Source organism: Nomascus leucogenys, chromosome 16 (genome assembly GCF_006542625.1).
Source record: "Nomascus leucogenys isolate Asia chromosome 16, Asia_NLE_v1, whole genome shotgun sequence".
In the NCBI taxonomy this organism is placed as follows: domain Eukaryota; kingdom Metazoa; phylum Chordata; class Mammalia; order Primates; family Hylobatidae; genus Nomascus; species Nomascus leucogenys.
In genome coordinates this window covers 33,731,565-33,755,606 of record NC_044396.1, presented here as the reverse complement: position 1 = coordinate 33,755,606, position 24,042 = coordinate 33,731,565, and the positions used below count along the sequence as shown (strand labels likewise).

Genomic DNA, 24,042 nt, shown 5'->3' with positions numbered 1-24,042 from the left:
AGACTGAGAGGGTAGGGTCTGTCCCAAGCCTCTCTTTGGTTTCTAGATGACCATCTTCACATTCTTCCTGTGTCTTCACATCTTCTTCCCTTCGTGTGTGTCTCTGTGTCCAAATTTCCCTGTTTATAAGAACACCAGGCTGAGTACAGTAGCTCATGCCTGTAGTCCCAGCACTTTGAGAGCCCAAGGTGGGTGGATCACTTGAGTCCAGGAGTTCAAGACCAGCCTGGGTGACATGGCAAAACCCCATCTCTACAAAAAAATTAACCAGGCATGGTGGTGCCCACCTGTAGTCTCAGCTACTCAGGAGGTTGAGGTGGGAGGATTGCTTGAGCCCAGGAGTCGAAGGCTGCAGTGAGCTGAGATTGTGCCACTGTACTCCAGCCTGGGCAACAGAGCAAGACCCTGTTCCCTCACCCAAAAAAGAAAGAATACCAGTCCCACTGCATTAGATCCTGTTCTAATGACTTCATAATAACTTGATTAACTCTGTAAAGACTTTGTCTCCAAATAAGATCACATTCTGAGGTACTAGATGTTAGACTTCAACACACAAAATTGAAGGGCATAGCCAGGGACCACACGGACTAATGGAGAATGCATCTCACTTCGAATTTGAAGGGCACACAGTTCAACCCACAACACCCTTCTAGGACGAAAGGATCCCGATGTAGACAATGTGACATCAGCTGGAATGTTGGATCCTGAGTGTGTATATATATATATATATATATATGAATTTATATATAATTATAATTATTTATATATTATATACATAAAATACTTGCTAGAAATATTCTAGAGCTTTGTTCTGCAATGTAGTCTGGTTATGTGGAAAGAGTGTAATCGTCTTGAGACTTGCTTTTTATGTTTTTTTGAGAATTCATTAAGGATTAATTTTTCCTCAATAATAAGCAATGCTTTCTGAATATTCCACCCTATGCCCCCTGAGTTGCACGGTTTTGCATTCTGGCTGGATGAACACAAGCTCTTCCCAGCTTTGTGTGATCTCTGCCTATCGCTCATTTTGGGTGGTTCCTTCCCCAGCTTCACAGCCCCCGCACATGCTGAAGCCGCACTGGCTGCCCTCTGAGATCCCTGGGGCCCTCTTTCTACAAAGCCCTCTCCTCTTTAGTACTCCGACCTGAGGACTCCAGTCACCCTGGGCCTCCCTGGATTTCCTGCTTTGTCTCCCCAGGTCAGGAGGATGGCTGGGCTACGCCTGCTTCCCTGTGCCCCAGCAGTCCGAAGCATTGTTCAGGCAGGGAGCTGGGGCAGGTGTAGGGCTCACTCCATCTGTTTTCCTTCTTTCAGTGACTGATGCCCTTTTTTGCTTGCTAGCCAATGTTTTGAAAACTATTGTTTCATATATTTCATCTGAGCTTTTAGTTCTTTCAGGCTTTTTAGTTCTTTAAATCCAGTCCCTGTTTCTTCATCTCGGCTCGATATAGAATTTTGTAATTAAAAACATGCCCTCTGAAATAGAGTCCTCATTGTCAGACAGAGAGTGAGTGATTAGGTCTCAATGCCCCATTTAGCACTTTCTTCGTGCACCACACCCAGTGCCAACTGTGTTGATTTGGGTCCTCCAGGAAGCAGACACTGGAGTTAGGAGGGCAAGAGGTTTGTAAGGGGAGTAAGTTTGTGAAAGACAGAGGAAGAGGATTGGGCTGAGAAAACCAAACAATGATGCAGATCTGAAACCTGGGAAGGTAAAGAAGAGGCAAATTTGGGCAGACAGAGCTTTGGACTGGAAGGCAGGTCTGACACGTTCTCACCAGCCAATGTGGAGGTTTAGAGCAAGGATTACGTGTTAGAGAAGTGCCACCCTCAGCAGAAATGGCCAGGCCCCCACCATGCGCAGTCATTGGCTGGGGGCTGTGTGGAAAAACTGTGACCATGGCTCTGAAACTGAGGCAGATCCCACAGCAGCTGCCGCACTGCCTGCAACTTTCCAGCAAGTTCTTTCATGGAGGCAGGCCACAGCAGGTCCCCCACAGCTGCTGCACTCGCCTCGCACTCACTCAAGACATTTTTTTCTTAGACTAGAATGTGTATATTTCAACAGACTAGAAAATGGAAAAACAATATGTGTGGAATTCACTAATTCAAATAGAAACCAAAGGAATGACTATTTGGAACCTGCCTGAACTCACCAAAAACAAGCCACACCAGAACAACCAGTATCTCCTTTCTAAATTTATATGGCGTTTCCCTCTTATCCACGCGGCATACATTCCAAGACACTCAGTGAATTGCTGAAACTGCCAATAGTACCAAATCCCTTATATACTATGCTTTTTCCTACACAGACATACCTATGATAAAGTTTAACTTCTTTTTTTTTTTTTTTTTTTTTTTTTTTTTTTGAGACGGAATCTTGCTCTGTCGCCCAGGCTGGAGTGCAGTGGCGCGATCTCGGCTCACTGCAAGCTCCGCCTCCCGGGTTCACGCCATTCTCCTGCCTCAGCCTCTCCGAGTAGCTGGGACTACAGGCGCCCGCCACCACGCCCGGCTAATTTTTTGTATTTTTAGTAGAGACGGGGTTTCACCGTGGTCTCGATCTCCTGACCTCGTGATCCGCCCGCCTCGGCCTCCCAAAGTGCTGGGATTACAAGCGTGAGCCACTGCGCCCGGCCTGATAAAGTTTAACTTCTAAATTAGGCACAGTAAGAGATGAACAATCATCACTAATAATAAAATAGGCCAATTACAACAATATACTGTAATAAAAGTTACATGTGAATGTGGTCTTTCTCTCTCTCTGAAAATATTTTATTGTATTGTACTCACCTATTTTTAGACCTATTTTTGACTGTGGGCGACTGAAAATATGGGAATCAAAACCGTGAATAAGGGGGGCTACTGTATAGAAAGATGACCCGAGTGATAGTAGCATGATGTTTGATAGTAGTTACAATGCTTAAATAATATGCTGAGCTGAAGACACTAAATGAGATAATAAATGGTATGCTGTAGGCTTATGTCTTTACTTTGCTTTTAAACACTGAAAAGGCGAGGCAGGCGGATCATCTAAGGTCAGGAGTTCGAGACCTGCCTGGCCAACATGGCAAAACGCTGTCTCTATTAAAAATACACAAATTAACCAGGCGTGGTACGCGCCTGTAATCCCAGCTACTTGGGAGGCTGAGGCAGGAGAATCACTTGAACCCAGGAGGAGGAGGAGGTTGCAGTGAGCCAAGATCACACCACTGCACTCTAGCCTGGGTGACAGAGCAAGACCCTGTCTCAGCTGGGCGCAGTGGCTCATGCCTGTAATCCCAGCACTTTGGGAGGGCAGGGAGGGCAAGGCAGGCAGATCACCTGAGGTTGGGAGTTCAAGACCAGCCTGACCAACATGGAGAAACACTGTCTCTACTAAAAATACAAAATTATTCGGGCGTGGTGGCACATGCGTGTAATCCCAGCTACTCGGGAGGCTGAGGCAGGAGAATTGCTTGAACCTGGGAGGCGGAGATTGCAGTGAGCCGAGATCGCGCCATTGCACTCCAGCCTGGGTGACACAGTGAGACTCAGTCTCAAAAAAAAAAAAAAAAAGTATTAAATTCCTTTCCAGCTATTAGTTAATGGGCAATTAACCCACAAACTGAGTAAAATCATCACACTAAATATTTCACTATCATTGCTACCTAAAAACTTCAGCTCCCGTCTCCACTTACTAATTCACTGTATAAGCTACCATACTCGGTGCAATGGGGGAATGCAAACACATCTCCTTTTCTCCCAAACCTGCTTCTTCTCTTTGTACTTTGGTGAAAACTATCACCCTCAACTCATTTGTCCAAGCCCAAAACATAGTGGTTATCTCAAGTGTAAGTGTACTGACTTTCAGCATGGATTTTGGAATTTGTCCGACTCAGGTTTGGGGTTTGTTGGTTTGTTGGTTTGTTTTTTTAAACAGTGTCTCGCTCTGTCATCCAGGCAGGAGTGCAGTGATCTTCTTACCCCAGCCTCCCAAGTAGTTGGGACCACATATGCAGACCACCATGCCTAGCTAATTTTTATATTTTTGCAGAGATGGAGTTTCACCATGTTGCCCAGGCTAGACTCAGGTTTTAAATTCTAGCTCCAGCACATTTAAAGTGTGTGATTTTGGACAATTTGATTATGGCTGAATTTGTCCACTTTCTCCTACCCTATTTCAGGCCACCATCATCCTGTGTTTATTACTAAAAGCCTCCTAATTTTTTTTTTAGACAGAGTCTCGCTCTGTCACCAGGCTGGAGTGCAGTGGCATGATCTCGGCTCACTGCAACCTCCACCTCCCGGGTTCAAGCGATTCTTCTGCCTCAGCCTCCTGAGTAGCTGGAACTACAGGCATGTGCCACTAGGCCCGGCTAATTTTTTTTGTATTTTTAGAAGAGATGGTGTTTCACCATGTTGGCCAGGATGGTCTCGATCTCTTGACCTCGTGATCTGCCTGCCTTGGCCTCCCAAAGTACTGGGATTACAGGCATGAGCCACTGTGCCTGGCCAATTTTTTTTTTTAATTGAGGTATAATGTACAATAATCTACAAATAAAGTGTATAATTTGATGAGTTTGACATATACATCTGTGAAACCAAGACAATCAAGATAATGAACCTATGTGTCATTCCCAAAAGTTTGTTTCTTCCCCTTTGTAATCTCCCCTTCCTGCCATCCCATTTCCCTATGCAAACATTTATCTGATTCTGTCACTGTAACTAAGGATGCATTTTCTAGAATTTTATGTAAATAAAGCCATACAGGAGGTATGCTTTTTGGCCTGGCTATATTCACTCAGCATAACCAAGATTTATCAGGATTCATCAACTTCATTACATGTATCAATAGTTTGTTCCTATTTTATTGCTGAATATTATTCCATTGTATGGAGAGTTGCTTATCTGTTCACCTATTGATGGACATTCGGGATGTTTCTAGTTTGGGCAGATTACATAACACATAAAATGTTTTATGTTTCATATAAACATAAAATGTTTTATATAAACATTAGTGTACAAGGCCTTTTGTGGACATATGCTTTCTTTTCTCTTGGGCAAATAGCGAGGTGTGAAATAGCTGATTTGTATAGTAGGTATATGCATAACTTTTAAAGAAACTGTCAAATTATTTTCCAAAGTGGTTATACAATTCTAAATTCTCACCTGCAATATAGGAGAGTTTCCATTGCTCCACATCCTTGCCACAGCTTGGTATGGTCAATGCAGTGGATGTGTAGTGGTATCTCGTCATTGTTTTTATCATTGTTTTTATTTGTATTTTGCTAAGGAATAAGGGTGTTGAGCAGCATTCCATGTGTTTGTTTGCCATTCCTATATTCTCTTTGGTTACATAACAGTTCGAGTAAAAAACAAAATCACCTATTACTTCATTGGGTTTTGTTATTGAATTTTAAGTTCTTAAAAAATTATAAATATATCCTTTATCAGATATATCAACATAATTTGCAAAGATATTGTCTTGTTTTTATAGTTTGTCTTTTGAAGAACCTGTTTTAAATTTTGATGAGTCCAACTCATTCTTTTAGAATTTGTGTCATAGTTAAGAAATCTTTGTCAAATCCAAGACCTCAGATTTTCTCCTTTTTGAAGTTTTATTGTTTTTGCTCTCAATTTAGGTCTATGATTCATTTTGGGCTAATTCTGTATACGGTGTTAGGTAAGATTTTTGTTTTTTGCATATGGCTTTCCAAATGTTCTAATGCCTTTCGTTGGATGGAGTATTGCTTCACCCAGAAGTGCCTTGGCATCTTTTTTTGAAAATCAATTGGCCGTATTTCTGGACTCTCTATTCTGTTCCACTATGTCTATCTTTATTCCAGTAGTTCATATTATAATCAATTCAAGCCATCATCCTTTGTCTGGATTACTGAAAAAGCCTCTTGGGTTCTGCTCCCATCCCCATATCCCCAGCTCTGTGACTCTTCCAATCCATTCTCCAGACTACAGCCAAGGCCAAGGTAATTTGTCCAAAGTGCAAATCTCATTCCACCAGTCCCTTTGCCCACAATATTAAGTCAAAACTTTATAACATGGTTTTTGCTTTTGAGATGGAGGCTTGCTCGCTTGCCCAGGCTGGAGTGCAGTGGTGCGATCTCGGCTCACTGCAACCTCTGTCTCCTGGTTCAAGTGATTCTCCTACCTCAGCCTCCCAAGTAGCTGGGATTACAGGCACGTGCCACCGGCCCGGCTAATTTTTGTATTTTTAGTAGAGACAAGTTGGCTAGGCTGGTCTCAAAACTCCTCACCTCAAGTGATCCGCCCGTCTCGGCCTCCCAAAGTGTTGGGATTACAGGTGTGAGCCACCACACCCGGCCAGAACATGCTTTTTTACCACTCTAATTCAATGCTCCCACCACACTGTTCTGTATCATAGCTGGGCCCTTGCAGCGTGTGCTTATACACGCCCTCATCTTCACTCTCCCACCCTTACCTGTCAAATACTCATCCTGCAGTTCATCACATTCCCTGAATTCTTTCTTGGACTCCATGTGTTTATTTTTCCTGCCTTGATGCTCACCCAGCACTCTGTGATTACCCCAGGACACCAAGTGTCAAACTGTATTTCAATTCCCTGTCTGCCTACCCTGCCTGATCATAGTTCCTTGAGACTCAGTAGGCATTCAATATTTAAATGAGTATAAGGACAAACAAGATAGGTTCTCATTCTTCAGAAGATCCCAAGTTAAGCCAGGCAGATCAGCAAACCATATCAGATCATGTCAAACTCCTCTAATGCTTTCTAGGTCTGTTTATATTATTTCTGCTGGTTGTTAATCATGGTGTCTTATTTCCTAGTATGTGATAACTTTATGTCCTAGGAAGAAAGTATCTTCCTCCAGAGAGGATTTTCATTTGCTTCTGCATGTCACCTCCTGAGGACACTGCCAGTCAGGGACCACACCTTAATCCAAGTCCAAGGCTTGACATTCCCTGAACCACCCTAGAGTGGGTGCAAGTCCGAATCATGGCTGGTTTACTTAGCTGATCTTTACTATGAAGTAGACCTACTGGGTCTAGCTTTAAATTATTTCTTGGTGGGTGGGATGCTGGGGTAGTAGTTCAGGCTCCTTGTTTTAGGCATATCCTGGGCAACTATCCTTGTGATACTGCCCACACAGTGGCTCAGTTTCATAACTATTTCTTCCCAATAGATAAATTCCCTGAAGACAAAAGCAACTCTTAGTTGCTGGGCTCATCTCTCAGCTAGTGGAAACTGAAGGACCAAATAACTTCAGTCTCGCCCTGACTCACAAGGACCTATATCATTCCAAATACCCTGCTCATCCTGAACCAGTCACACAGTCCTTTGTACTGATCTTCATGCAAACTCCTCTCCTGTCCTAGCATTTTGTACTTGGGAACTCTGTTCTTGCCTGAAACCCATATACAAAAGATTACATTTTTCAGGTCATGACAGTATTTTTTTTTTAGATGGAGTCTTGCTCTGTCACCCAGGCTGGAGTGCAGTGTGTGCTCTCAGCTCACTGCAACCTCTGCCTCCTGGGTTCAAGCGATTCTTGTGCGTCAGCCTCCCAAACAGTTAGGATTACAGGTGTGTGCCACCATGCTCAGCTTTTTTGTATTTTTAGTAAAGATGGGGTTTCTCCACGTTGGCCAGGCTTGTCTCGACCTCCTGGCCTCACTGATCTGCCTGCCTTGGCCTCCTAAATTGCTGGGATTACGGGTGTGAGCCATCATGCCTAGCCCATGACAGTATTAAAGAAAATAAATTCAGGGGGTACACGTGCAGGTTGGTTACACAGATCTATTGCCTAACGCTGGGGGTTTGGGCTCTATTGAACCCATCGCCCAAATAGCGAACACAGTACCCAATAGGTAGTTTTTCCAACCCTGGCACCCATCCACTCTCTTTTGGAGTCCCGTTTTTTTTTTTTTTTTTTTTTTTTTTTTTTTTTTTTTGGAGACGGAGTCTCACTCTGTCCCAGGCTGGAGTGCAATGGCATGATCTTAGTTCACTGCAACCTCTGCCTCCCGGATTCAAGCTATTCTCCGGCCTCAGCCTCCCAAGTAGCCGAGATTACAGGCGCCCAACACCACGCCATTAATTTTTTATTTTTAGTAGATACGGGGTTTCACCATGTTGGCCAGGCTGGTCTCAAGCTCCTGACGTGATCCATCCGCCCAAAGTGCTGGGATTACAGGCATGAGCCACTGTGCCTGGCCCGTCTATCTTTATGCATGACAGTACTTTCCACAGACATGTTTCTTTGATAATCAGAAACTATCTGCACCTCTTAAGGCCTGTCACATTTTATATGATATGCTTTTCTATTATCTCCCTTATTACATAGGCCCTTTGAAGATATATACCTTATTTGCCATCCTTCTTGGCATATGAAAGGCACACAATAATCATCTGCTTAATGTTGGTTTTTAAACTCTATGAATGTCAGGTTTACCTTTATGATTTTATGGTTCCTGAGACGTATTTAGTTTAAAACAATTAATTTGTGACAAGCAATTTGCCTCAGAGATAAAGATATGAGAAATACCTATAAAAAAGAAGCCAAAACCAATGAAGAACGATTAATGATTTATTTAAAAGTAGTTTTCTCAAACTCTCTGGGATAGAAAGGGCAGGGTTCTGTTTTAACACTTTACTCAGGTGGTGGTTCTGGATGTATGTTTCAAAACAGCTAGCACCTAAGTTTCTTTGAGAAAGCTAGGATAAAAATACAAGTATAACCAAGTTAATTCCATACACACTTATTAAACGCGTATGTGCTACCAGGTACTGTATACTAGGTACTGTGTGCTATGTGCTGGGGACACAAACACAATTGCAACACTGTCCCTACTGTTAAAAGTTCAGAATAGATGACTGGTAGGGAGAGAAGAAAGGACAAGGATGATAACCTTTCAGCTACCTTTGAACTAGACCTTTCAGGTAGAAACGCGGATCATGAACATTCTAGGAGGGAAGAACATTAGCAGAGGACAGTGGAGGCTTGCATTGCTACTGCTTATGAAACCAGGTTTGTGGACGGCTGAAGAGCAGCCTAGGGACACCAAGGCCAGGTAGTGAAAGGCCCTAATGGTAAGGAGACTGGAGAGAAGGTAGAAATCTGACATTTTAAAGTTACACTCAACAGGACTTGAAAAATGTGAGGAGGAGAGGACTAATGAGTATCATTGCTTGGTTAATTAGGTTGGAGGGAATGTCATTAAATTATAGCAGGATAAAAGAAATATGTTTTCATTGGGGTATGGAGACATAAAATTTTAATGTTGAATTGGCCATCTGCAGGATACAGCCATCTGTTAGGATCTTGTCTGATGACATATATTCACCCACATTAAGTCCTTGAAGGCCAGGTAGAGACATGAGAAGACATTTCCTACCTTAGTTGATAAACTTTCCTTATTATTTCCATAATCCACTTAACTGTAAAGGGTGTAGGGATTCCCACTTACGTATTGTGCATTATGCAGGCAAACATTAAAAATACATCTCACAGGCAACTAAAAAAATGGTTGAAAGGGGCTCCCAACAGGACAGATAACCAGTGGCTTTGAGCTTTATTATCCAAGTACACAAAACTCTTAGCTGTGTCACTTGCTTCTTCAGTTTAGCTTACATTTAATTTTGTTATGTGTTATGTTAGTGTGAAAATGAGTAAGAAATATAGGGAGGACATAAACAGAGTCACTTATCCAGAGTAGCTTAAACTAATGGAGAAAAGTCAAATCCTATTATGGAAAGTAGAAATTACTTTAAGGATTATAATAAAGGAAAAGGGCACCATCAAAGTACAAAAGAAGATGGTTCATGTATTTATCTAACCATCTACTAACATAGTTGTGTAGGACGGAAGGAACAGCTTGAGACATGATCGTTTTTATGGCAGAATGGCTGCCTCAATGAGGACTAAGGTGCTCCTGGGGCAAGCAGATCCCCTGTAGAAAAGAACACTTAGAATTACCAGCAGAGTATATTTAATTCTTCCTGCCAGGAATAACAGATGCTGAGATAGCCCCTTCTTGTGGTTATTTCCTTCCTCTTCTTGCAGCTTCCAGAGTCACTCATTTAAGTCATTAGTTGATCTGTTTGTATACTCCAGAAAGCATCGAGAAGTTCTTAGAGTATGCCCTTAATTGTACAACTTGAAGTTCAGCAACATCAGACTCACGATAACTCTAAACAAGTGCCCGGGTCTCTATTTCCATCTTCTCTGAAAACACTCAGTCTTTAATTGGGACTTATTAAAACATAAACACTAAAACTAGCTATATATTACACATAAAGGTGATGTGTTAAATAGATGGTTTAAGTGACTATCTTCATTCTGTTGCACTCATTTTGGAAATGGACATGTTCCTGTTTCTATAATCCTTTAAAATTCAGTCTTTTGTGAAGAGAAACTACTGTACAAATAAACTTTTACGTCATAAACCAAAAAGAGGTCTGGTATCTATCCCATTTAGTATTCAAGTCTACAGAAAAAATCCAATGACAACTGCTTTATTATTAAAAGTTATGAAATTCCATAAAGCAAAGTAATCTGCATTCAACTAACAAGTCTGATACATGTATTAAAAATATATAACATAGATTTGTCTGTTTTAACATTTATATTCTATTTAAAAAGTAGTGACTTTACATATTTTGCAACTTGAGTTTATAAAATATATACATCCACCCTATTCAAATCCTCAAGCATGAGCTTTCATTCCTATTAATAAAATGCACAATCTGTAGTTCTGAATAATAAAAGGAAAATGGTACCAAATAAAACAAACAAATTCATTTTGACCTGAACATGCATTTAGTTTTTGGCTACTAATCAACCCAATAATCCATTCAAATAATTATTTTACCTTGAGCCTCACCACCAATTTGCCTTTACATAAACAATCTGTGGTTAACTATGAAGAGATGCATTTTCATGGTATCTGACACAATTTACCAAGTTGCTTATGGTAGATTTCAGGCTTTAAAGTGTATGTTTCAGGCTTCAAAAGAGGCAGGATTATTAAATCTTTCCATATACCAGAAAATCTGACAAGTGATGTCATTTTGAAATCATGCTTTTGCCTTTGAGAAAACAACTTAGAATTGTTGTAGGACCAATGAGAAAACAACTTAGAATTGTTGTAGGACCATCCTTTTCTCAAAACCCAGAGAGTGTATGTGCCAAGGACTAGAACAAGAATTGGATCTCTACTTTTCCCAGTCAACTCCTCACTCACCATATTAAAACTGGAGTTCTTGAGGTATGTTAAGATAGATCAGCTTCTATTCAGGCATTCCTTCCACGTACTCAAAATACCCTCAGATATTTTATTAACAAAAAATTTTTCATAAAAAAATAGTCATTTAATCATTCTAGAGACTCATCACAGAATACAAGTCACAATATTAACATGTGAAAATTAAAATTACAATTAACATCTCACCAGGATCAAAGAACCCTAACTTCAACTTTCAGGATAGAGAGCTAAGTTTCAAGTACATGTCTAGATTCTATGTGCCTCTAATGATAATGATGTACATAAAACCTGTCTTAAATCGGCAAACAGACGAGGCATGGTGGCTTGCACCTGTAATCCCAGCACTTCGGGAGGCTGAAGCAGGAGGAATGCTTGAGCCCAGGAATCCAAAATCAGCCTGGGCAACATGGTGAGACCTTGTGTCTTTAAAAAAAAAAAAAAAAAAAAATCTATCCATCCAGGTATGCACACACCTGTAGACTCAGCTAGCTGGGAGGCAGGAGGATTGCTTGAGCCAAGAAGGTCAAGGCTGCAATGACTGTTCCACTGCACACTCCAGCCTGGGCAACACAGGAAGACCCTGTCTCAAAAAACAAAAAAACAACCCACACACAATTTATGTTGAGAAAGCAAGTCCCCCACAAATTATTTTTAAAAAATGATTCCAGGCTGGATGCGGTGGGTCATGCCTGTAATCACAGCACTTTGGGAGGCTGAGGTGGGCAGATCACTTGAAGTCAGGAGTTCGACACCAGCCTGGCCAACATGGTGAAACCTTGCCTCTACTAAAAATTAGTCAGTTGTGGCAGCACATGCCTGTAATCCCAGCTACTCAGGAGGCTGAGGCAGGAGAATCGCTTAGACCCAGGAGGTGGAGATTGAAATGAGCCAAGATCGTGCACTGCACTAAAGCCCGGGTGACGGAGCAAGACTCCGTCTCAAAAATAAATAAATAAATAAAAAATAAAAACAATCATTCCACATCTCAAAATGACTTAGAAATTTAAATGGAAAAAATAATTTGCTTGGACAATAATTTGGCTTTGGGAGAGTCCTCATCCAAAAATAACAAAATTTCCTTAATATTAGTACTGAAGAACTAATTATAGCTAACAGCTCATTTACCAAGTAGTCAATTATTCAACAAATTTAGCCATCTACTGACAAACTGAAATTAGTATCAGAAACTGCATGTATTTTATTTGTAGGAAGGAGAGCCATTTTAAATTTTTCAAAAATTCATGTCATAATTTTAATAATCTTCCTTCTGTAGATTCCCTAACCTCAGAAAAAAAAGAGAGAGAATAAATTAGAAGTGAGAAAAGGAAACTGCAAAAGACTGATACATTGGACATCTGTGGGAAGAGACAGAAAAATAGGAAGAAAAATAAAGGACAGATTTAAAACAATTTAAAAAGGACTACAAAGAAGATTGGGGCCAGCTGGTGCAGATTAAAAGACACCTTCTTCACAGACCTCAATCAGGTACAGGCAGTAAGGGCATTACTATAACACAGAACAGTACAGTGGCTGATTTTGATAATGAATCCTCAGAAAAGAAGAATATGGTTAAGCTTCAGTTCTTTCTGAAAAGCAATTTACATACACAATTACAAATAATTGTAAATTTTAAGCATTCAGCTAAGATATGTACAAAAAATTAATGAAAGTGAGATCAAGAAATATAAGCAGCAGTAACCATAAAGGCTTAGAACTAGTGACACTGAATTCTTTATTTAAAAAAATTTTTGAACACACAGTACCTCCTCTTCTATTTTTAGGAAGAAGTTGTAACAAGTTTTAAATATCTCAATTCTGAAAAACAATAGGCTTTTAAAAAATAAGACTTGATTACCAGAAACAAGTAATACGTAGTTACATAACCATTTTCATATCACTACTCATTTCCATTATTTACCAATTCATCTTTGACGCAACTTGGAAACAATTAAGCAGTCACCAGACACCTGTTTTAGAATCTGAAGAAATTATTATCCACCACAGGAATCTAATGATATATATATTTGCATATATTTAAAATTTCATAAGGGAAAAAGTAATAAACTATTCTAGTTACTTTATACCAAATATTGATAATCCTAGTCAAAACAACAAGGATTAAGATCTTTCTCCAGGTGAACTGTTGACTATATAGAAGCTATTTCCAGCACTTTCTTCTGGGGATTAAAAATGATTTCCCTGCTGGCTAAAATGATAAATTATATAACACGAGTAAGTCCTTCAGAAGTGAATATTAATTCCCTAAGAGAACCATAAAATGTATTTTTAAAAAATTCTCTTAAAAACTGAAAATAGTCCTTCTCTCTAAAACCTATGGCATTAATCCCTACTTGACCAAAAAAAAAAGAAAAAAAAGGAAGGGCACCATGTTCATGATCTAAGCATGCATAAATAAGGAAGTAAATGTATCATTGTCTTAATAGAATTTGGCAAACCAGAAGAATGGCCTGAAAATAAATAAATAAATAAATAAAAGAGGAAGAGTGTACCTTATCTTCTAAGTATGAAAGTCTAATTCTGTAGGCCTATGTAGCAAATAGTGCCCCACGAGGAAATGCAGGGAGGAGGCAAGTAGCATATTCCTATATACATTTTCTTGATATTCTGGCTGTCTTTCAACAATGCATTACAGAGAAATATTCTTTTTATTATTAGAAGCCATTAATTGCTCTCTATAGAGCAATGACTCAGATAAATGCCTTATGACTTTTAATAATGTAACTAACATATAAATTAAATCTAAGTGCAAGGAGTTTTCAATGATTCCTAAATTCAAGAGAGTGTTGTTAACCTGATTATGAATTTTAAATGTTTGTGCTCCTATATTTTAGGATATTTAATCTTATTTTCTACTCTTTAAACCATAAGATGTACCAAAATTATTTCATTTTCCTCTATTTTCCTGTTTCATTTTAGTTTACTTTATGGTATTTATATGTAGAGAGAGAGGTATGTTAAAATATTGTTATAAAAAACTCAATTGAGGCTATATATGACCTATTACTCTATAGTATAGCATTGTTAATCTTTGACCCAGTATATTAATTCCTTTGGTGAATAAATGTCACCGGTCATTTCTTTATAAAAGCATTTTAGTAAGAGAACCAGCAATATGGAGACAGATTTCTCCCTAACCCCCAGAAAAAGATCAAGTCAAACAGTAGTGTAGAGCAGTTACGTAAAATATGAAAATACATAATTTACAGCTGCAATTTTCATATTAAAAGCAGTTTAAAACTATGAGTAATTCAAAGACTTCCTGTCTTGGTTAAACAGGCCAACTAATAAAACTGACAGAGATCACTGTGAGAATTTATCTAGTCAAGATAGAACAAAAATCGTTATAATTTTTTAAAAGTGGTAATTGTTAACTAGCAGTATATAAACAGTGTCCACAATTTGGTGGCTGGCCACGGTTTTAATTTTTTTTTCAAGTTATTTCTATAGCAGACGTATTTTTGAAGTCTACCCACCCCTGAGTTCAGCAATTATACTTTTAGAGTGTAAAATTATATGCCCTTAATTAACAACATGTACAAAGCTACAAAATGTCATCCATACAGATTAAAAACAATTTTAAAATATTATTTACCAATTATTGATTGAATGGTTTTACTGGGGTACATATTTCAAACCTTTCAGCCAACTGGCTTTCAGTTTTAAGCCCAAATTGATTCATATATTCACTGCAGGATATTTCAAAAAGAGTGCAACAATAAGGCATTAGTAAAAATAACATTGTAGTAGAAACAGATTTTGCATATGTGAAAAGGTAATTTATAAAATACATTAATCACTTTTTAAAAAGAACTTAGTTGCAGTATCATTAACTCACATGGTACTGAGAATTGGACCTTTCAACAATTTTTTTTTCTATAGAAAGTTTTATCTAGCTGTAAGCAAAGTCTTTTCAACAACAACAAAACAAAACCCTCCAGGAAAAACTATATGGCTCTGTGAGACAAATAAGCAACAATTTGATAGTGATTTTTGCCTAAGTTTTAAAATAAAAATGTCCACACTCTTTTGTTAAAACATTAAGCCTCTGTCAAAAATGTATTTCTTATTTTAGGGTACAGGATTAAAGGACAAGATGATACTCACAAGTAAAGAAAATTTACAAGAAAAAACTTAACAAAAGTTTCAATAAAAGTATTGTAACATTCAAACTTGACTTATAACAAAAGAAACAAGATTGCAAACAAAAATGTTTACGGGTTTTCCAAACATAAATAAATGAAATAGTGTTTAGGCAGTAGGGCTCATGCTGATGGCTAGCAGGAAGTTAACAGAGTGTAACCTACTTGGAAAAAATCTTTAATGTACAAATAACAAGCCCAAATTATGGACTGCAGCAATTTAATCATCACTGCCATTTTTCTTACTTCCCAAATAAAGCCTTGATTAAACCATTCATATCCTATATTACTCATACCTTTACTTCAGAGATTGAGGAACTATATACAACAAATTAATTTATTTTCACCATAGGGATAACATACTGTACCTCTCTGCCAATGTTACTTGAAAATCTTCCACGTCAAAACAACTTGACAGTAGATATAAACAATTCAATAAATACGCAATGATCTTTCATTACAGTCCTTTAAAGACGCATGTTAATTCATGCTGTTAACCTTAGGATCACAGTGCATAGAATCCAAATATAAACAGTTGGGGTGACTTTTAAAGTTATGTTGGATCCCTCACTTTATTTATATTCCCACTATAACCGATAAGTTCATTTCATAGGCCCTATCATGCATTAATCATTGAGTGGCAGGAGTTAATGAAAACTTTTCCTGTTACAACGTCCATTGCCGGCAATGAACGTACCAAAACTGCCAAGGAAGTCATTGTTATTGCACAATACATGAGGACCTGGAGCTTTTCCAAAAGCTTAAAAAAATAAAAATAAAAAATGGAATTATATTTGACGTTTCCTGACACCTGCATTAATACTGTATGACTAATAAAAGCATGTCAGTTGCCTGGACTGAACCAGCGATCAACATGCGCCCAGAATGCACACGAGTAAAAATGCAGTAAAAGGAAGTAGTCTTCATTGCCTATAGGTCACTTCCAGTCAAAGGTTAAAGTTCAAAGACTGAATGATCAAAGTGCTCATTTTCTCAGTAGGACTATCTTCTGCTAGGAGGATGATAACAGTGGCATCAACAAGTATCATCTTTAAGAAAAGGAGACAAAAGATAATTAAAAAGTCAAGCATGTATAAGTAAATTCTACAAGTCTGTTTAATGTAGAAATAATTTCAATTAGCAAGTACACAATTTACATGTCCGATCTGTCTCCCCAAACCTGTGAATACAAAGTGCAATATATGTTCAATTATACAGTGACAAACAAATTGTTTTATTATTTCAGAGAAATAGTTCACACAAACCTTAAAATGATATGTTATTAGTACATTCTATTTAAAATAATAAACTGATATAACATGTTAGTATATATTCAGGATGTATCAATCTTAAGAGAATTATTTTATGGGCAACAAGTTCACATTGTAATGAGACAGGAAGTAAACTCCTGATCAACAGTGCCATGCTATTTAACACAGAATAATACACAATTTGTCTTTAGACTGTGAAGGAAGTAACCGTTCTTTACCAATGAGAAACAATCTCCAAATCAATAAACAGTTAAGATTAACTTCTCTTTAGAAAATAAGTTTTCAGGCCGGACACGGTGGCTCACACCTGTAATCCCAGCACTTTGGGAGGCCGAGGCAGGCGGATCACTTGAGGTCAGGAGTTTGAGACCAGCCTGGCCAACATGGTGAAACCCTCTCTCTACTAAAAATACAAAAATTAGCTGGGCATGGTGGCACACACTGGTAGTCCCAGCTACCCAGGAGGCTGAGGCAAGGGAATCACTTGAACCTGGGAGGCAGAGGGAGGCTCTGCCTCATTAAAAAAAAAGGAAAAAAAAAAAAAAAGAAAATAAGCTTTCAGCAATTATAGATAAATATGCAAATGGGGTAATTACAAAAACTCATGAAATTATTTAATAATAACTTCTGGTAGCCTCAACACATATATATGTAACATAGACAACTTTAGGATTCATTATTTATTTTACAAAATTTATTTCACAAAACATATCTGAAAGATTTATTCTGAGGATGAGTTATTCTTCAGAAGGAAGCTACATAAAGAAACTAAGACTGGTGGCCAAGAGTTGTGAAAACACTCAAGGAAAAAATTCTGAAATCCTAGCCAAAATATTTTACAAACTGTCTGATATGGTTTGGATATCTGCCCCTTTAAATCTCACATTGAAATGAGTGATCTCCCATGTTGGAGAGGGGCCTAATGGGGAGGTGTTTGGGTCATGGGGGCAGATCCCTCAGGAACGGTTTGGTGCCCTCCTTGCAGTTCACATGAGATCTGGCTGTTAAAGAGTCTGGGACCTCCTTCCTGTCTCTTGCTCCCTTCTCTTGCCATGTGACTTGCCTGCTCCCCCTTCAACCTTCCACCATGAGTAAAAGCTTCCTGAGGCCTCACCAGAAGCAAATGCCGACACTATACTTCTGTACAGTCTTCCAAACTGTGAGCCAAATAAACTTCTCTTCTTATAAATTAGTCTCAGGTATGTCTTCAGAGCAACGCAAAACAGATTAATACACTATCTCATGTTAGAATTGATACACTGCTAATTAAAAACCAGTAAAATCTGACTTCTAAGCTGGGCAAACTCATAGAGTATTCCATGATCCAGTAATTTCAAGGGGGAAACAGACTGGAGCTTAAAAATAAATCATCCCTAATTCATTAGACGCCTTAAAATAAATAAGAATAGTATCTTTAAGAAAACAAGTAGTTTATATCCTCTAAGGTTCACTCACAATTTTCTTGGCAATGCAAAGTGGCTCATGCCTATAATTCCAGCATTTGGGGAGGCTGAGGTGGATGGACTGCTTGAGCCCAGGAGTTCAAGACCAGCCTAGGCAATATGGCAAAATATTGCCTCTACAAAAAATACAAAAATTAGCCTGGCATTAGCCTGGCATGGTAGTGTGTGCCTGTAGTCCCAGCTACTTGGGAGGCTGAGGCTGAGGTGGGAGGATTGCTTGAGTCTCAGAGGTTGAGGCTGCAGTGAGCCGTGATCCCTAGGCAACACAGTCTCCAAAAAAAAAAAAAAAGGGATGTTCTTTAAATTATTGTGGTACTTGAAATAGAGAAGATATACTTGTTATGGATATAAAACAAACTTAGGAATATTAATAAGTTCCTTAAAACATCGCTTCTGCAATAGAGTAACAATAGGGTTGGTCCCTGAAACTAACACTAAAACTAATCATACTCAAATCTCTAAGCTAAAAGATGGCACTAAATTCTACCTAATATGTCAAACTACTGGGGATAAATTTTAAGGTGATACAAGATAACAATGTATACAATAAGAAAAGTGACAGATAAAATTCAATTTGAACATAATGTTATCCAGTTAACTACCAATAAACTTGCCTCTCCAAAGACATACCATCTTTGACAGGTGGTAGCACAAATGCATCTTTATTTATTAGCTTGTTCATTGTAGAAGGTTTTTAGTATAGTAGGTTTTCTGTAGAATGTGCTGCCAAAATGATTAGGAAATCTTTTTGTCAAGCCACTTTCCAGATCCCAATCCCTGTTTTTGACTGATATGATACTACCCACCTTTGAATACCCTAGAGTTTTGAAGAAACAAATGATCTATAACAGCTAGATCTACAAGGACTTGCAGGATTACGAATCCATGATGGCTACATGTAATCAAGAGTTTATAAGCAAACTTTAAGTACAGATATAAGTATGAGCCAAAGCCATCGCCATCCTTTTTCTAAATTGGATGGCCATAACTAAGAAGCAAAAACCTTATCCGTTACTAGAAAGAACATAGTTTGCTAGCCAGATGAAAGTATTATTGGATGCCAGGACAGACTCACCCCTCAACCAAAAGTAAATAAATAAAAAATAAAAAAACATCAGAGTAAACCCATTTTGGGTCAAGACAAATACAGGCCGACAAAAGGTGGTAAAAGAATGGTATATTTAATCTCTTGGCTAAAGCATTTGTAACAAGATAATGGCCTGAAGGAAAATCTAATTATTAACCATTTATATTTTTCCTAGAAATTCAGAAGCCTCTACTAAAATTACACTTTCAAATATAACATACAAACTACCAGTTTCAAAGAGGTGACACCTACCATGGCTAACTTCACTGGGCTTCTGAGAAATGTAAATGAGAGAGAACTATATTAGAAGAAGGTCATTTAGTTTTCTCCTGAGAATAAAAACTATCATATAGTTTTCCAACTATCATGGAAACCCATCTCCTTGGATATCCCCAGGGACAGAAGACTAGAAAAAAAAGGAACACAGTAATATAGATCAGCGGATATGAAGTGGATGCTACCTCCAAGAAAGAGAAAATATTTAGTTTTGTCTCTCAACAATTTAGGGAATTAAAATTTTCCTTTAATGAACCAATTCAAGAAATATTTCAAAGTAGGCAGACAACAGACTTGTTAATCAGCAGGAAACAGAAGGCACAAACAAACTGAGTAAAAGTTTGGACTCAGGAATTTAGTAAACGGTTTTATAACTCCAAAAGGTAGTACAAATAAAAAAGTTCACAACACAGGTAAATCTATGGACAGCAACTATACGGCAGGAAGAAAAGGAGTTTGATACTACTAGTCTGAGACAATTTTATGCTCCTGCCCTCTTGTAGTCTTTATACTTATATAGAAATGTTCCAGCTGAACAGAATCAGAATGCAGTCCACGGTTTTTAAAAACCGATATTCCTCTACACCTTCCCCAAATTACTGACTCATTTTGTTGGATATGCCATCTGAACATTATACCAATTCATTTCCTATGAGCTTAGGTCTCTGAAACCAACCTTCAACAAACAGGAGCCTTAAGTTACACGGGGTGAGCATACCTAAATCCAAAATCTGAAACTTTTTAAGCATCAACATGACACCAAAAGTGGAAAATTCCAGACTTGACCTCATTATGTTAAACAGTTAAAACTCTGTTTCATGCAAAAAATTATTTAAAATGCGTATAGTTCCGGTGTGGTGGCTCATGCCTGCAATCCCAGCACTTTGGGAGGCTGAGGCGGGCAGAGTGCTTGAGTCCAGGAATTTGAGACCAATCTGGGCAACATAGTGATATCCCATCTATACCCCCCCCAAAAAATATACAAAAATTAGCTAGGCATGGTGGTACACTGTCTGTAGTCCCAGTTACTCGGGACACTGAGGTGGGAGGATCACCTGAGCCCGGGAAGTTGAGGCTGCAGTGAGCCATGATCACACCACTCCAGCCTAAGTGACAGAGTGAGATTCTGTCTCAAAAAATAAATGAAGTTTTGTATAAAATTACCCTCAGAATATGTGTTTAAGGTATATGTGAAACATACATAAATTTCATGTTTAGACTTGGCTCCCATCCCCAAGATAGCTCATTATGTATATGCAAATATTCGACAAAAAAAAAATTGAAATCCAAAACATTTCTGGTCCCAACCATTTCAAATAAGGGATATTCAACCTCCAGTTTATAACCAACCATTCGATTTTCTAACACCTTAAGGAGAATGGTTCCAGCCAGCCACAGATCTGTCCTCCCCTCTGTGGAAATCAAATCATTTATGAAACTAAGTTGTATATGCCTGATACTGACCTCAGAAAACAAATGGACCATACGACTAATGGACTTTAGTTGGCTACCTCACTGAAATTATTTTTATGGTCTTACAAAGAGACATGTTCAAAAGATACTTTCTATCTTTCCCAAGAACAATTATCATGTCTGTTTTATGATATAGAACTTTGAGGCCTCAATCATTCATTTATTTGTGCATGGAACTGTATGCAGATGTTTTCTAAGGAAGATTCCAGCCCTGAATCATAAGAAAATTCCTTAGCCCATCTATATGCTGAGGTGAGTTGTCTATTTGCATACCTATTTTGGTTAGGCTTGTTTTTTTCTTAACCCTTTTCTCCCTGCTCAATTGATTATTCAAAGCATAAGAATCCCCTCCCACTCCTGCACTGCCTTAACTGGCAATGAATAAATTTGCATTTCAAAGCAGGTATGACTTCAATTTCTTAGTGAATAGAAACTATAAAGGAATTCTGGAAAACACATTGATAGTCAACTTCAAGTAAGTAATAAAGAAATGTGCAGTCACTATCAATACAACTTTTTAATATATCCAAAGACCTCTCAACACTAATGAGGTGACTTTTTACATGGTAATAAATCACTGTGTGGTAAATAAGAACCTCAAAAGAAATAAATATAAGCTATGATGCAAACAAAGACAATAACAGTGGGGTAAACAGTGACTGGCCTAATTCTTAAGGGATTCTAACTAATAATGTAGAAAACCACAAATTTAAGCTGAGAGAGGTCTCTTCCAAGAACTTTAACACTGGTATTTGGCAGCTCAGCTTTAGCATGTCAGCAGAGTTCTCCTCTTACAAAACCAGGAAATGAAGCGAATTTCAGATTTGTTGTTTTTCATTAACTGTGCCTCCATCCTGCATCCAGCATCCAGGAAGTATATATATAATCACTAATCTAAACCAAACCTCTCTTGCCTCTTTGCTTAGATCTGACAAACACTGACTCACCTTGACGCAAGTATGTCGGGACGCACCACACAGGGGGACTGTGGAGCTTGAGACCTGAGGCACACAATTCCACTTAGTTTCTAGAAACTGAAATGCTAAGTGTTTCAGTGAGTTTATCCAATTCTTAGTAAGCCTTTGTTCAGTTTCTGATCTTTCTGCCTACCTTGAAAGTCACGTAAGGAAACTGGCCTGTTCTGTAATCCTTTGAAAATTAGATGATGCTAAGAAACATCAAGAGTCCATATGTCTTGGTAACTAGGTGTTATACTGGAACAAAGCAGTATAACACCTAGAGCTAAGCAGAAAAAGATACGCTGACTTGTGGAAAGTTCTAATAAGAAAATTAATATGTTATGCTTTTTATAAGCGTATGATTATCTTTGATAAGATTACCCAAATTTACCTATAATACCAGGACAAGCTATTATTCACATTGCCTGTAACTGCTATTCTGATATAAAGGAAAAGACAGTATGTGCTACACAGCTGAAATGCATTAGCTTTTTAAAAGTGAAGGAAAAAAAAGTGAAGAAAAAGTTCAAAGAAGATTCTCTGCAGCCATCCTAGTTGGATGACAGAACAGCTGCTTTACCATCTCAATGTATAACAAATATTTCCATTCCTTGATTGCTATGAAACTCACTTTCAAAACAAAGTTGTCCCTTAAAAGGAGAATGGTGGAGGGGAATGATTCAAACATTCAGCATTCAAGCAAGAGGAGAAAATATATTAAGAGATAAGAATGGTTATCGCAAGTCAATGAACCAAGGATATTTTAGACAAAATTATCTGTAAATGAAAAAAAAAAAATTTATGTACCCAGGATTGGCGACTGGACTAGAACAGTCATAATTCAGGTGAGTAAGAATCCAGTGCCTTTTAAAAATAGCTCATTTGCACTGGGGGCGGGGGGAGGTGAAAGAGGAAAGGATAACTTTAATCTGTTTATTGGAAAAATGAATTACTGTATGAACTTCAGACTATTTTATATTATGTGAAAGGTTAATTGGTTTGAAAGCCTATTTTTTTTGGTACTTCTCGGCTTACTTGGAGATTATGTGTCTCCAAACTACTAAAAAGAACTTTCTACTTTAGTCATCAAAGTACAGATTTCTCAGTAACATAAAAACCATTAACTCTAAGAAAAATAACTTCTATTGGCTGGGCGGGGTGGCTCACACCTGTAATCCCAGTACTTTGGGAGGCCGAGGGGGCAGATGATCTGAGGTTGGGAGTTCAAGACCAGCCTGACCAACATGGAGAAACCTCATCTCTATTAAAAATACAAAATTAGCCGGGCATGGTGGCGCATGCCTGTAATCCCAGCTACTCGGGAGGCTGAGGCAGGAGAACCTCTTGAACCCGGGAGGCAGAGGTGTGGTGAGCCAAGATGGCGCCACTGCACTCCAGCCTGGGCAACAAGAACAAAATTCCATCAAAAAAAGAAAAAGAAAAAGAATAAGAACTTCTATTTCTATTATAAATTTTAATTTAAAGAATTAATCCTTATATTTCTGGTTTTATCTTTCCCCATTTCTTATTCAAAAGCAGGTAAGAAGAAACTCTGAAGTATTCTTTGATGAAAGACTTCTCATAAATCCTTTCAACCATATAACCCAGCATTAGAGGGGCTAGAAAACCGATTATCTTTTTGAACTTTCTCCACTAGGGAGTAGTAAATAAGGAAAAAATAGGAATACCCTCTAATAATGGCATGAGAAAGTAGGAGAGAGGGTTGTACTTTAAAATATGCATACTTTTAAAAAAACTCGTCTTCTAAAACACAATGTCCTCTGAAGTTGCATGAAAAACCTCAAGGTGGTTTAAAAACACTTGTGAAAAAGAAGAATCTTTCTATTACTAGTGAGACTGAATCTATCTGAACCAGAATTACTAGTCTTAAAAACGCTGACACTTAAAAATAATTACGTTTGTCAATATTCCTAATTGGCTAATCTTAATTTTTGATGAATGCGGGAACTCACTATAGGAAGATAAAGGAGTTTCTGACACTCAAGGATTTTTTTTGTTTGTTTTTTAAGGCCTTTTTGTAAAGGCATCAAGAAGCGGCTTAGTGTTTGGTCCTAAAAGGCAAGAGAATGTAAGAAAGAATTAAGCCTGTTT

At 38.3% G+C, this 24,042-nt stretch overlaps 1 protein-coding gene across 3 annotated transcripts in view; it reads right to left on the bottom strand.

Moving 5' to 3' along the window:
- Window positions 1-8,550: 8,550 nt before the first annotated feature.
- The window catches only part of UBE2W (ubiquitin conjugating enzyme E2 W), an 89,028-nt gene continuing 73,536 nt past the window's right edge, over window positions 8,551-24,042 (bottom strand). For 2 of the 3 annotated variants that reach the window (XM_003269432.4, XM_003269433.4), the window contains one exon: window positions 8,551-16,450. In XM_003269432.4, coding sequence (XP_003269480.1) covers window positions 16,437-16,450 — 14 coding nt within the window. In that variant the 3' untranslated portion in view covers window positions 8,551-16,436. The remainder of the gene's footprint in view (window positions 16,451-24,042) is intronic. The other variant, XM_030795229.1, reaches the window with a different exon arrangement.